Source organism: Nipponia nippon, unplaced genomic scaffold (genome assembly GCF_047370975.1).
Source record: "Nipponia nippon isolate SJK-2023a ecotype South Korea unplaced genomic scaffold, ASM4737097v1 scaffold_5, whole genome shotgun sequence".
Lineage (NCBI taxonomy): Eukaryota > Metazoa > Chordata > Aves > Pelecaniformes > Threskiornithidae > Nipponia > Nipponia nippon.
In genome coordinates, this window is record NW_028262369.1 from 37,065,750 (window position 1) to 37,080,669 (window position 14,920).

Consider the following 14,920-nt stretch of genomic DNA (forward strand, 5'->3'; position numbering starts at 1 on the left):
CGTCTCTCCGTAATCTTGCTTAGTCTTTAGTTTTCTCAGATTTTCTCACAGGGAACAAAACCGATGCTTCGATATAAAATGTAAAATGGGATGTAGGCATATGTTACCTTGTAAACGTAAACACTGTCACTCTTGCAGTATTCCATGGCACGAAGCGTGTGCATTTCCCCTTGGCAAAGGAAGCATTGCCACCTAACAAGTACCCTTCTAGAGGATTTTCATTGCTACTAAGAACGAACTACAAAACGAAACAGAACAGTAAAAGACAAACGGATAGCTTGGAAGCTTATTTTATTATCCTTTGGTACGTATGGTTTCCTGTGGATCAAGACAGTTAAACAAGTTGTTTGAACACTCCCCTTCTCCCCAGTATCGTTTGGTATCATCTTGCCATGTGCTACTGAGCAGACTTTGGATTGATAATAGATAGAAACATATCGTTATAAAGAGTGCTTTTCCTAATGGTAAAATTGTTCTTTTTCTAATACAAAAGATGGTTGAACATTTTAGGCTTCATTTAAAAGAACTGAAATGACCTAATAATGCAAAGAAATGGAATTTCTAGGTTGATGAAATGCTGATTATAATTTAACAGCAGCCATTCAGAAGACATGCTGTAGCAGATTTTTTCCACAAGTTACAAAATATATACACAATATATCATCTTAAGATGCCTTTGGCATTCAAAATGTTAACTGAAATACAGAATCTAAAACTCAAAACTACTGTAGGTAGCTCTTCTACAACACTTTTTACAATGGCTGTAAAGCTAACTGTTCTGACTATATGCATCATATACAATGTGCTTCTCATATACCATTTCCACAACAGTACACGAAAATATTTTAAACAAGAAATCCACATAAATAATGTTTTCTCTGTAGTGAAGTATGTGACCAACGATTTAAAATAAGTACCTTTACAACAGAAACATATCCTGATGTAACCAGCACATACAGTCTGAAAGATAAAAAGGGACTCAAATAATCTCTGGTAAGGCCACAAGCACCTCGTGTTAGGGAGAGCACCAAGGCAACATGGACAGGAAACACGGAAGAGGTAGTGTGCCATCTGTTAAGATGTACGCGTCCACAAAGGACTATAATAAAACAAGGTTTAAGAAAAGAAGACGTATTGTACTGTGGCATAATTCACTTTTCATATATAAGCTATTGCACATTTAGGAGCATTAGCCAGTATTGCTCCTTAGTATTATATGTCTCCAGCTTTCCTCGGGATGGTTTTTTTGCTGTGCTGTTAAAAACATTGCTGAGAACACTAGAGGTCCTGAAAAATTCCATGTTCAGATACTCAGTTCCAGGAAATTACACAAGGAAGCACCAACCAATTTTTTTTTTTTTTTAAATACTTTATGAAAATTGTTGTAGTCTTTTCTTTCTTTCTTTTCTTTTTCAATGACATTTCTCCTGAGGAGGAAGTCTTTTTCTTCCTGAGGTTCTTTAACCAACACTGTTCAAAACGATTCTTCAGTTTCCTACTAATTTTGCCTGCAGTGGATCATTACTTCTGCATTCTATCTATGCAGCAATTCCATGTTGATGCAAAAAAACCCAGGACAGGAACCTTAAAGGAAGCACACTGAACCACTTTCTATGAAGTGCTGCTGTCCTGGCTTGAGATGAGGAAGTGCGTTAACTTGAACAACTGGAAGCTGATTAGTGTCCTGAGTGTGAAAAAAGAACTGTGTCTTATGCCAGCTGCCATCTTCCATCTGCAACACACAGAAGCAGAATATTAGATTCGTATCAAAGATGACCTTCGAAACACAAATGGAAATTGTGCTTAAAGAGTAAGAGGAGGAGGAGAAGTGTACAGAAATATTTCTTCTCCCAGCAGTTCCTAAAGAAACTGTGTAATTTAACAAATTTCATTTCTCCCGTGCAATACCATGGGGACTCCTGGCAAAACTGTAACTGCAAAAAAGCCCAGCCCGCAATCCAGCTGGAGTGGATGCACACACAGTGCAACATGGCTCAGAGGAGAGCGCCTGGCACTTTGCAAGCAGTCCTGGGCTCATATAGACTCACATCTCTTGCTAAATTCACCTCCAAATCTGACCAGTAGGTCTCAGGTTATGAACTCTACAGGCACTTGAATGACTTTGTCCTTGAAGAATAATCATGGGGAACGAGAGCTGTGTTTTTGTCATGAACTTTGTATCGATTATTCTAATCCTTTAAAAATCTCAGTAAAAAATTGATACCTCATAAAAATTATAAAATGACATTATAACATTGTTTGAGGCTGGGAGTGCCTTGATGTTTGCAATCACTCCATTCTTAAAAGCCATCAAGTACAGTGGACACCACTGGAAAGTGAAACCCCTGCAGAGAGGGAAATGTGTGAGATTCTGCAGCAGATCTGTACAATACATAGTTTCCCACAGAAAGAACGACAGACCTCGTAGAATTTCACAGAAAAATGGCACTTCTCAATAGCCAGCACTGTATGCCTTAATTTTTCTCAGGGATTAAAAGTCCCAAACACACTGGGAGGTGGGGAGAAAGGGCTTCAATGGCCATACCTTAGCTGCCTGACACAGGCTAGAGCATCTCATTAGTGTGTGCTAATATAGGTTGGAAGCATAACAGCTTCAAAGTGCCTCAATAAAACCACTTTATGTCTTGAGATTAAAAATCTCACTTGACACCCCTGTATCGATATGGAACCAGTCTCTTGTCTTTCATTATTTTAAATGAAAGTAGAGCTATAAAATACTGAAAGTGTAAAGTGCTTGTCTCCTGTATTTCATAGTGTTCTACCAAGACATGTACCAAATGGCTCACATCTTGGTGAGTGGAGTAATTTCCACTTCGTGAGTGGAGAATTTCTAAGAAGCATTAGAAAATTAATAAGCTCTTCCAATTTTTCCTAAATACAGATACGATTTAATGTTTCAGTTAGCAGTGGAGTCTATTTCCAATCATCATTATTTTATTAAATAACCAAACAATTGACTCATAGTCAATGAATTGAAAGATATTTACTTGTCCAAAAAAGTAATTTCCAGCCTGTTTGAACCTGAGATTTTGTGTTAGATAACCTCAACAGAACTCTTACTGAAGACTGAATTTTCATTTTGAGAGTAGCTGTTCCTAAAGTTACCTGGAGGACCTCCTTACTTCTGTTCTGATCTCTCTCCAGTGTCTTAGTAGAGTCTTCAAATACATGACACTCAATGTGAACAGCAAGTATAGATACTCTGTATTCCTCCAATTGCTTTTACGTTTGGGTAGATGTTGAATTCAATATCAAAAGGTTGGCATATAGAGACATATGCAGAACAATGTAAGAAGTGAGCTTTAAGGGGTGTGAATCTAAATGATTGTTATTTATTTGCAGAAAGTTAATAACGTCTAAACAGTAACTCCATATGGTTTTAATAATGCTAGTGCTAAAAAGTATTTACCATGCATTCATCCATAAGCACCTTCGGTTCAAGTAGCGTATTTGCTTTAAATATTTGACCATTCCATCCTTTGAAGCTAACAGACGTTTTCTGGCCACCTACTTTATTTAATCTCCACATTGGTGTGTTCAGACAATGAACTGTGATGCTATGGGTTGCTTCTGAGCTCAGTAAATGAAGGAAGTTCATCTGCACTTTTCCAACGCCGAACTCCAGCTAAGTTCCAAGAGAAATGCATCATTAGACTTAGAGCTGGACTGTGCTGAATGGCCACAGCAACGCAAAATGACGTGCGCGTACATGCGTGGTGTTCAGGCACGGGAGCACATATACATGTTTATACATTGGGATCAATGCCAAAGAGCATGATTTGTATTTTTCAGGAGAGCTGTTAGGTTCTGTTATAGTGATAGAAGCTTTCATAGGACATTTTCAAAGATCAAATATAAACATTTGCTAATGCCTACAACATTGCTGAAACACAGCTGGGCAGAAAACACTTTTTAAATAAGGACACTGAAACAAATGATTTTATGATGCAAAGATAGCAGCAGCTGCTGCTGTTTAGTCTTCTTAGACCACAGGTTCTGGCAATACCTACACCCCATTAAAAATCCAAAAATTTGTAAGCATACTTTGATTTTAGACAGAAAATATAGTTGCTCATTACTCAACAAGAATTTCTCCAGGACTAGATCATATTCAGGGATCTTCCACAAGTAGAAATGCGCATGGGAACTTTATGGTATTTCTGATGCTCTTCAATGACTACAGCGTAAGCAAAACTCCACAAATATAAAATTTCTATTCCCAAGTGTTTACGGACTACATGTAAGAAGGAGCATGGACTAATGATATAAAGGAAACCAGTCTCTGCCTAATGGCATTTAAAAGTAGCTAAGTGTTGAAAAATAGTCATCATTTTCTTCCTTCCCATTGCAATGACCTCAGCATCTCTACACATAGCTGCCCTGAGTGATGAGTTACTAATGTAGTTTAGAAGCATTTCAGGCTTATTTTTATGCCTTGTATAGAAAAGTATAAAGCAAAACAAAATAATTCTATCAGCATGGAAGGTGAGGAAATGAACAAAGTGAGAGTTACACTAACATATATTGTCTCCAGAAAACCTGTAACTTCTGTAACAGAATCTATAACATGTCCTTCCACAAAGATGCCCATTAAAAACCCCCTGAAATCTAACATCTTTTCATGAGTTAAGTAAATACACATTTATTTGTTCAGAGTTCCAGCACAGATACAGTCTTGGTGGAAGCAATGCATACCTTTGTCACAGACAGCGGCGTTAAACATGTCTGACCACCTGCAGTGAAGTTGCAGAAAACTTCAATAGCATCAGAAGGACATCCGATATTTGGGTCAATCCAGTATTTTCCTATTAGTATATAATCCCAGATGGAAAATAAAACCAAAATATAATTGTTACTAAACGATTTCCTAAAATATTCATACTTTTTGGCAAGTGTTAGATATATTATCACCATAGCTTCAGTAGGAAAAGAAAGAAAAGGAACATGAAAGTCTTTTCACAGTTATAATTCTACTGATAACAGATACTGAGCAAAATTATCCTAACCAATTTTGATTACATATACAATGACTCTTGAATACTGTCATAGTTTCAAAAATGTTTTCTTTTTCTACAGCTAAATAGTGAGAACAAATGGTATTTCCAGTCTGCTCTTTCTCTATTAAAACTTAACTTCTTTTTATTTGGGCTTGGCTTTACACAGAGAATATATTCAGGACGTGAAATATCAATCTAAATTCTCTTGCTCTCACAGCATCTTGAAGATCCTTTCTTTCTCCACTTTCTCCCATCAGCCACTTCTACATGACATATCCTAGTGATGGTAACAAGGAGTATTTGCCATTTTGAATCCATGGGATTTGGTCCAATAAAAGAAATAGGACACGTGCAAATTATATCAGGATTTAGCTTTCCTTAATTTATGGTTAAATGTGGGTGAGCCTGTGCTCTACAATGTATATGGCTGTGTGTAATCCTCTGAAGCAGAGGACTGTATTGGTGACCTCCGTGGCCTTAAAGGACTGAGATTTATTTAGGAGAGCACAGTTCTAATAAGGGTTAGGCTCATCTCTACTAGAGTCTTAAAGAATTGATCTGTCCTTATATATGCCACAGAACAGTGATTTCCGTCTAACCTCTAACTTCATTTCCCATTTCCTCCTTAGCTTGTTAATGCTAATACTTGATAATAGGGATATTTACAGGTATTTGTTATTTTATCAGCCACTCAGAAACTGAATTATATCGCAGTATTGACATTACGGGTTTAAATAATAATTTTTGATTTGAAATATTGATTCAGGATCTTCTGGGATACAACAACTGTCGGTGTATCTGACAGTGGTAGTGTATTGTATACAATTTTCTCATTAGGACTCTAGAAACTGACCCACACAAAATTCATTGCAGATTAGCTATAAATATTTGGGAAACTTTTAATCACAAAATGGGATCCAGTTTCAAATTTTCTGGACACTTTTGTTTACTTTAGATTTATAATATGTCTCTAATATCTGTATGATATTAGATAGCTACATACTTTCATCTTTAAAATTCAGAAATTTTATCTTAAATAAAGATAAAATAAAGATAGCTGTGACAGGCACACTGCAACAGAATATAATAAAAAAACCTACACGTTAGAATTTTGATGCAGAAAGTAACATTTGGAAGCAACACATTTCAAAGCCTAGTTGTGTTCGAGCTTTAATGAAAGTGGACACTTACCATCTGCCACTTTCCGTTCACAGTTAAGCAAATCCCTGCAGATGCGTGCTGGGTTATCCCGTGTGCCAAGGGGGTTCTTGATGCTGTGCAGTAAATTGCTAAGGTAGTGCAGCGTTTTGAATATCTCTGTACTGTGATCTAGTAAAGTTACTTCAGTATTCTGGTATTTCTGCCAAGGGCCATTAGCAAATGTGTTACCACAAAGAAGTATCACAACAACAGTATATGCAGTAAAAGTCAAATGGCCATTGAATAACCAGACAGAAGCAATGTATTTATAATGCATGCAATCAGCCATATAGAACAGGGTAAGAATAACATATTCCAATAACCAAATTAGTACATTTTATTAAAATTATCAGCGCAGTGAAGTTACAGGCAGGTTAAGATCATGCAAATACGTCATTATATCATGTCGACATAGAAAGGTGGATACAGGAAAAAAAAGAAAAAAGAAAAAAATTAGTGCATTTTTAAAGTATACTTAGCAGTTTCAGATTTTGAACAGTGAAATCTACTCTTAGACTTAACCTAGAAAATATATGCAAATGTATTTGACTTCACCTGTGTGAGGAATTTTCTTGTAATCAGTGGGACCACACACTTGCACATATGTCAGTATTTTTTGGATCAAAGCCTAAATGCCGCTATCGTCATGTGTGGCTGAACAGATACAGTCCACTGTGTGTGACAGTCAATAAATTTCCATTACTGCCAATCATGCCAAAAAGGTAGAAATGCTGCTGTTTTTCTTAACTTCATTTCAATTGTATGCTATAAATCCTAGCACGTTAATTATATTCTACAGTAATTACTTGCTATCCATGATCCGTTTTAAATTAAGTCTTTGTAAAGAAGCCCTGTTCTGTCCTCAAAAAATAGAATTATAATTGCATACCCTATATGACAATATAAATACATTGAAATATATTACCTCCATCTGCAGTGCAGCATTTGACTCAATCAAAGCTTGAACAGCAGCATTGATGTCCACTTGTTTCTGAAAAAAAGATATTTCAGAATATAAAAAGATGAACAGGAATATTCTAAAATGCAGGTGGTAAATCCTTTGAGCACTGTAGCAACATATGTGATAGCTCCTTAATTTTGTCATTTTAGAAAAGAATTAATTGTAAACACTTACTTTTAAAATGTGATCCTCCCTTCCACTTCCAAAGAATGCAAGCATGCATACAGAAAAAGCATATTTGATATTTATTAGCACCCCCATACCCAATTTAATGATCATACTCCTGGAAACTGGAAAAAAGATACAGTAATAGTTGTTACAGACTAATGTCCCAACTTATTCCTCCCAGCCATTTAATTTATATACTTAAGAAAACCAGTCCAGGTAAGTGTGAAGTGTTATTCCTTTATAGAGAAGCACACAAAGAATGTCTCAATCAGCCATCAGCAGCTGACAGATCAAAATATTCTTAATGATGCATGAACAGATACCAAGACTGACAAACTAGCCTCTGCAGGAGGAAGCCCGTTTCTTGCATATCTTCATTCTCTGCACTTTGTGTGATGTATGTACCAGACCCAGACAACAGGTTTGTTTATTTTTGAAGAATTAAGTCACCCACGCAAACGTCTAGGTCTTGCAATTTGTTCTCAGATTACATATACTATTACAGCTTCAGGACACTTCAGATACTGAGTCTGTCCTAACTGGCACAATCCCTTAACAACCTAAATCACTGTGTGTGTGTGTGTGTATATATAGGGAGAACATCTGGGCCACAAATAGCACAAAATTTTCTGTTTCTATCTTTCAGAGTGTTCAAATACAGAACAGGAGAAAAACCTGTTAGAGTGTGACGGAGTTAACCCATGTCAAAAGTATGAGCGTTGCCTGTTGAGGGCTCAACAGCATGGCAGAATAGAACCGACAGTGTAACATGCAAGGTTCAAAAAATGTATTACTGTAGTAATGGAAGTGGTAGAAAAATGTATTTGCATTTCATGTGCAGTGATGGAACAATCAATGCATTTGAAGAAGATCCAGCTATTTTCACTGTCAAAAAAGGACTGTATTGTAGGTTAGGGTTGTTACAGAACTTACTCTTGGTCCTGGTGGTCCAGGTGGTCCCTGGAAAATGGGAGAAACCAGATATTAGGTGCTTCACATGTTTATATAATGCAATCACAATGGAAAAATACAGGTGTGGTTTTTTTATGCACTTACAGGTGGCCCTGGCTGGCCCTGAGGTCCCTGAGGCCCCTAGAATAAATGGAGAGAAAATGCAACAGTTATAGATGAACATCTCTGCTTTTCTATTTATGTATTTTTTAAAACACAAAATGTCACAATGCATACAATAAAGAAAATGTGATACCGGTTTTGGTAAAGCTGTACATTATTAGTTACTATTGTTAAAAGTACCATACTCTGTTAATGTGCAAATATTCCTGTTAGAATTACAGGCTTGTCTGGTTACTCGTTTATCCAATTACTTTTGATATTAAGGGAACATTAGAAGTATAAAAGTATTAATATATAACGTGCTATACATTGTGCCAGCATTATATGCATGTTGTCAATACAAGTACTACAAGGGATGAATGATCATAAAAGCATTGTAAATAATGGTATGGGTAGTTATAAAAAAACTAACTGATCTGCTTTACTCCATGAGTATCTGCTAGGCATTTATTAGCTCCATTTATTAGCAGTGTCAATTTTCAGCCAGAACATGTTATGTTCATCTTTGAACAGTGACACCACAGGCTTCCTTCATATTCAAGAAGTTATGCCCATATTTCCTCATCATAAGTGGCATCATTTTAGTGTGTAGGATGATGCAGTGGGGAGAAGAGGAGGGGAAGGAACAGCTGCTTTTCCCTAGCTTATAGTGCCTACAATGCACGTAGTCTTAAGTCCAAGTTTTAGGCTTGCCTTGGGGTTGGACAGGGGCCCTCCCTAAAACAATAACTCCATCTGAATTATCCTTTCTTTGAGCAACTACTCACATTAAGATGGAATGATTATGAGTATTCATGAATATACAGTGATACTTGTGTTTCTGTTAGATTCCCTTCTTCAGTTTCTATATACTCAAAGCCTCTAGGAGCTGCTGTAACATAAACAATAGCAAGAACAATGACAAGGAAAAGAATAGGTGGCAGTGCCTTAATACGAGCAAAAGACAAGAAGAAGGAATGAAAGGCATAGGCCAGACTTGTGCCATTTATTAGTAAAACCTTTTAATATAACTGGGTTCATTTAAGCAAAACGCTCTTTAGCCAGTGCTGCTCGTACCCATTATTTGAGCACAATAAGCTGTTCCAGTAAAAGCCCTCTTACACCAGTATGGTCACGCTAGTACTAAGTCTCTGCCAAAACAGAAATAATCTTATCTGACATGGTCATGCTGACAAATATTGCAAAACTGATCTAGTCAAAGAGGTATTAAGTTGTAAATCACTTAATATAGTAATAAGAAGTATTCCTGCTGTGAGATTTCACAGCAAGATCTGCATGAGTGTCACTGCATGCTGCAACCGCTGAACTTGGGCTGTGCTTCAGGCTGCCACCAGCAAGGGCAGCTGGAAACGGTTAAAGAAAGGCCAGATTCAATCTTACATTGATTCATGTATATTTAAAAAAACGATCTCAAAGCAGATAGGTGCAATTTAGTATTTAAGTCACTGAGGCTCCAAATTTATTAATTTTTAGGAGAATACCAGCTACATTTCTTACTATCTCTAGACATATTCGTAAGGCAAAGCACATGGTAGCTACCGGGGAATGCATCTGTTGGGGGTTACAAGGACGTCCAGAGCTGCACAAGTTAAGTGTGCCTGCACATCACCTGCCCTGGCCATGCCAGAGGGGCTCAGGTGCTGGATTATGAAGGGTGTGAAAAGAGGGGGCCATCATGTAATTCCTAGCACCAGATCTGTACCAACAAGGCTATGTTGAGGGACTGCAAATGACTTTTGAGACTGACACCCATGATTTACACATGTTCTTTGGAGAACAGGGGAGAATCAAAATTGGAGCAATTTCTGGGTGTTCAGGGAGATGGTGTTCTGATAGTTAACTAAGACGACTTTAATGGCATAAGCTCTAGGGACTGTAAATATTGTCAACTTTTCAACTGATGCATCTTGACCTATTTATTTATGTTTCATCCACTTGTACTTATAGAAGGGACTCTAAGCCATCTTTTAGGTAAATATTTACTGATATCTTGTAAAGGAATTAATGGCTGATGTTGGAAAATGGAAATCAAAGGATAAGTCATTTTAGCATATACAGTAGTGTAGAAAACCCTGTGGTTTCTGTGGCAAGTACACAGCTTCCCTTTACTCTTCTGAGTTTGATTCCTGCCCAGCTTGAAATTTTCTTTGAAATCCTATTACTCTTAAATAGGCATCAAATATTATTGTTGCTCTTCATTATTACAAAACTGATGAGAGACAAGTTTGCAGAGATGACATTCGTTATTTTGGGGTAGTCCCTCAGCTGCTGCAAATCAGCTGGGTCTCACAGAACTACACTGTTGTATGCCAGCTGAGAAGGCTGACCTCCACGTTGAATTAATCAGATCAGCAACTCAGGTGCTGTTAGACTGCTGCAGGATACCTTCAATCCCATGTGAATATATTACTGAACTGTATGATCATGCTTGGTGAAGTATGTTTAGTATAACATGAAAGAGAAAGTGTGAAAAAGAAACTCAAGAAATGAATTTGAGAGTGTAAGGACATATTTGTTTATCTTGGGTCAGGACTTGATTAGGCAAATACCAAGTTAAGGCAAGGCACGAAATCTTCAACAGTTTGTCCCTAAGTAACCACTGCTCTCTGATGAATACATGTCCTTGTTCTGGGTGCTGAGATTTAGACATTCCAGTGGATTTTTCAGATGACTGAATGCTTCAGTTAATATTCTGTTTTCTTGGCATGTGTCACAATTTTAAGACTCAAAGTCTTGGGACGAGAACAGTTCAAATTTATAGTGGTTTCTGAGATAGAACTGAATATTTAAAAAATCAAAAACTGCACTGTTCCAATGAATTTAAGGTATTTTGCAAAAGAGGAATGTGATTTGTCTTGATTCACTGTCTCCTTGCCAATAAAACCCATGTGAAAAAAAGGCAAATATTGAACGCTATTTGTTAACTATAGTAAACTACATTTGGGGATATTACATTTTTTCAATTCATTAAAACTTCACAGGACTATATCAATTACCTTTAGAAGTTTTTAAACTATAACAAGACTGCACAGAGTGTGTTGAAAATCCTGTAGAGATGTTATAAATGTTCATTTTTTTCTGTTGTAAAGCAGCAAAATAAGGTTAAATTACACTTTTCTTAGACTAAGTTAATTGCTAAATGTTTTACTGGAATGTACAGGATTACCTTTACAAATCTACTTAATTTACCCTTTGATCACATTAGAATTTAAGTGAGAAAAGTGTAATTCCAGTTCATAATAACAAAAGCAGAGAATAGAACAGTTAGTTTTAGTGTGCTCTTTAATTCTTTAATCACCCAATTTGATTGCTAGTACAGAAGTTCAAAGGCCAAAACTTCAATTTTTTTCTAATACCAAGGCCTTGATTTTACATGCAATGATACATATGCTTAACTTTGAAAAGATGAGCAATCCCAAGGACTTCCATATTTTCTATGACTTTTCAAATTTTCCAAGAAAAAGTATTTTTTTAAAAAATGATTAATGTTAAGCTTTCCCTGACCACTTTTGTCATTTTGATGTTACATCACCATATCTCAGAATGGGTAAAGCCTAATAACATCCTGCTATATAACAGTCTGATACACAATACAGTGTAGTAGCTGCCATTAATGATTGTAAATCTAAGATAAAAGATAATAATAGAAAATTACAGATTATGCCTTGTCATATCATATCTTTTTTTCACCTCGAGGATAGTCATGCACTGGAAGACGTTGCCCAAAGAGATTATCCAATCTCCTGGAAGTTTTCAGGACCCAGCTGAATAAAGTCCTGAGCAACGTGGTCTGATCTCAGAGCTGACCCTTTTTTCAACAGGTGGTTGGTCTAGAAATGTCTTGAGATCCCTTACAATCTGGATTATCCTATGGCTTTATGTTATAATTCATTATGTGACATGTCATGAAATAAAAAAAAAAAAGAAAATGAAAACACACTTTCAGAAATGTCAGAATTCTGAAACAATATTCCAAAATGTTTCCTGTGTTTTTCTAAATGTTTCAATCACAGTGATATGAATATTTTGAATTGAAAAAATATTTTGATTAAAATTTTTCAACAAACTTGTTTCTGACTCTATCAGTTTTTCTCCAGAAATAGCCTACGGGACCTGAACTTTGGTTCACCACTGACTTCAACAAGGAGATACAATTTTACATTCCATGTTTTTCATGGGATAAAAGGATATTTCTTTCTAGTAATGCACACTGTATCCCTGACAGACTAAAAACTGTAACTAAAACTTGGACTGCTACAAAAAAGTTAAAGTTTTTGTGATTCTAGGAAGAATGCCAATATCAATTTTAAAGGTATAAATTCAAGCTGGGAATCCACAGTTGGATGAAAGTAATTTTCTCCTTTGTATCTGAAAATAGTTGGAAATAAATCCTTTTCTTGGCTACATAATATAAACTAATGCCACTGGATATGATTTAAAATTAAACATTCTTCTTCTGAAGACAGTCTTAGGAGATGAATTCATCTTGATGAATTCAAGAACTTATTTAGGAAATAACTTCTTAAACACCAGCACCAATAATGGAACCGGGTGTTTTGGATGGTTTTTATTATAATTTTTTAAGCGTCAGCATTTTTAGCTCTATACTGTCATAGCAATTCTTATGAACAAACAGGAGAAAAAGACAGTTAAGATGGTTAATAGCAGCACAAATTAAGAACCTAGTTTTCCTCTTACTCTGAGATAGGAATAGCCTGAAGAGGATTAGAATCAAAGAGGAAAGTTCCCCAAGATGTGTGTAGCAAGCTTAGGTTCCAAGCCTTAATTCTTTAAGCAATTTTTAATATTTCTGATTTATTTTTCAAGACTTCTACAAGGCAGTTAGTTAGGTTGGAATTGCACACAGGTGGCTACTAAAAGCAAAATACAATAACACAAGATAAACTAAGTGATTTTAAGTGAGGTGGGATCAAAGGCAGGGTAAGAGCAACAGAAACAAGATCACACTGGCCAGTTACTGGAAAAGGAACTAATTATAAACCTGTCATATAAAGTAATGTCATAGGTATCATTGTATTCATATTTGCTGTCAATAGTATAAAATGACACTGGCTTTTCACATAGCCATTATTAATTGAAGGCTTTACTAGCTCTAACACTTTTTTTAAAAAATAAAATCCAACATTTATTAATGTACAAAAACTAATGTAATATTCTTACTGAAAAATAAGAGAGAGCAACTTCATAACCTATCAATGCTGCCTACTGCTACTACAGCTGGCATCTGTTGCATGGACAGGCATCCTCAGCTCTAGCCTTCTCCTGAACTTCTACCGCTCTAGACAAGATGATATAGACATATGAACATGTGTATGCATGCTGTGCTGTGAGGCACTGGAGCATTGACAACAAATGTGACAAAGGATTTTTCTTTTAGATCTGAACTGGGACAGATTTGAAGTACATGACTGCTATATGATCAGGGGCCACACTGCCCGACAACACACATTCACTGGGCATATCTACATATGTCAACCTGAACAAGAGAAGGTCAGACTTTTGACTCATGCTACCAGCTTTCTTGGCCAGCACTCTCCAGGAGCACAACACAACTGTCTGGCATTCAGAGCATGCAAGAGTACATAGAGAGTAACATAGGAATACTTTTTACACAGCCAAAAAAATTAAAGCACAGAAGTTGTTTCATCTTACCATTTCACCCCTTGTGCCCTTCTCACCTCTTGGTCCCTGTAAGAAAGAGAAGCTGTTAATCCAGTTTGCTTTCTAGCTGCCTAGGGCTGAAATAAGCAAATTAATATCCACAAGAGTTATACTGCTCACATGAAAAGTCCAGTCTCATCTGTGGAACTATTTACAATTCTGGGGCTTTAATTTTTCTGTACTATTAGAAAAATAAATTACTTGAAACCATCTTGTAATTCCTGTATGTGGAAAACTGACCATTTTTTTCAGATTGTAAATGTTTTTTCTCAGTAAATTTAACTGTCAGTGTTCTCCCTGTCCATCAGCTGTACTCTCTACAGTTTGATCCACAGTAATAGGTCAGTGCTTCGCCATCTTAAGAGCTGAGAACAAAACTCGGTACTCTCCATCACTGATGAAATCCATCGGTTACATATCTGCTTTTATTATCTCTCACAGTCAGATTAGACACTGTTTTTCTGTCTCCATGGCATTTTAGCTACTTTTGCACTTAAACTGTGTTTCCGAAGATGGTAACAATCTTACAATTCTTCTCTGGAAGAATTTTGCATCTTGATGGCAGCATTTCATAACACATAGAAGTAATCTTCAGCTGTAATGCTTTCTTAATGATAATGGCAAACTATTACATTCAATATGAAGTTTATTAAAAGCCTTCATACAAGTATATGCAACTGTAAAGTTTTCCTCCTGAGTGGGATTGAAAAGAGTGTAGTAAGACTTAAAGTGCTGTCTTTTTCCCAACAGGTGGAAAGAATAGTCTAATTATAGAAGAAACATTTCCCTTCTCCTTTCTTTTTCCCTTGTAAATATT

At 36.3% G+C, this 14,920-nt stretch overlaps 1 protein-coding gene across 3 annotated transcripts in view; it reads right to left on the bottom strand.

The window, feature by feature from the left end:
• Positions 1 to 309: 309 nt before the first annotated feature.
• COL24A1 (collagen type XXIV alpha 1 chain) overlaps positions 310 to 14,920 on the bottom strand; it is a 153,298-nt gene continuing 138,687 nt past the window's right edge. For 2 of the 3 annotated variants that reach the window (XM_087733198.1, XM_087733197.1), the window contains 8 exons: positions 14,095 to 14,130; positions 8,404 to 8,439; positions 8,281 to 8,307; positions 7,144 to 7,209; positions 6,210 to 6,378; positions 4,717 to 4,826; positions 3,431 to 3,646; positions 310 to 1,732 (listed from right to left, as the gene is read on the bottom strand). In XM_087733198.1, coding sequence (XP_087589324.1) covers positions 1,586 to 1,732; positions 3,431 to 3,646; positions 4,717 to 4,826; positions 6,210 to 6,378; positions 7,144 to 7,209; positions 8,281 to 8,307; positions 8,404 to 8,439; positions 14,095 to 14,130 — 807 coding nt within the window. In that variant the 3' untranslated portion in view covers positions 310 to 1,585. The remainder of the gene's footprint in view (positions 1,733 to 3,430; positions 3,647 to 4,716; positions 4,827 to 6,209; positions 6,379 to 7,143; positions 7,210 to 8,280; positions 8,308 to 8,403; positions 8,440 to 14,094; positions 14,131 to 14,920) is intronic. The other variant, XM_087733199.1, reaches the window with a different exon arrangement.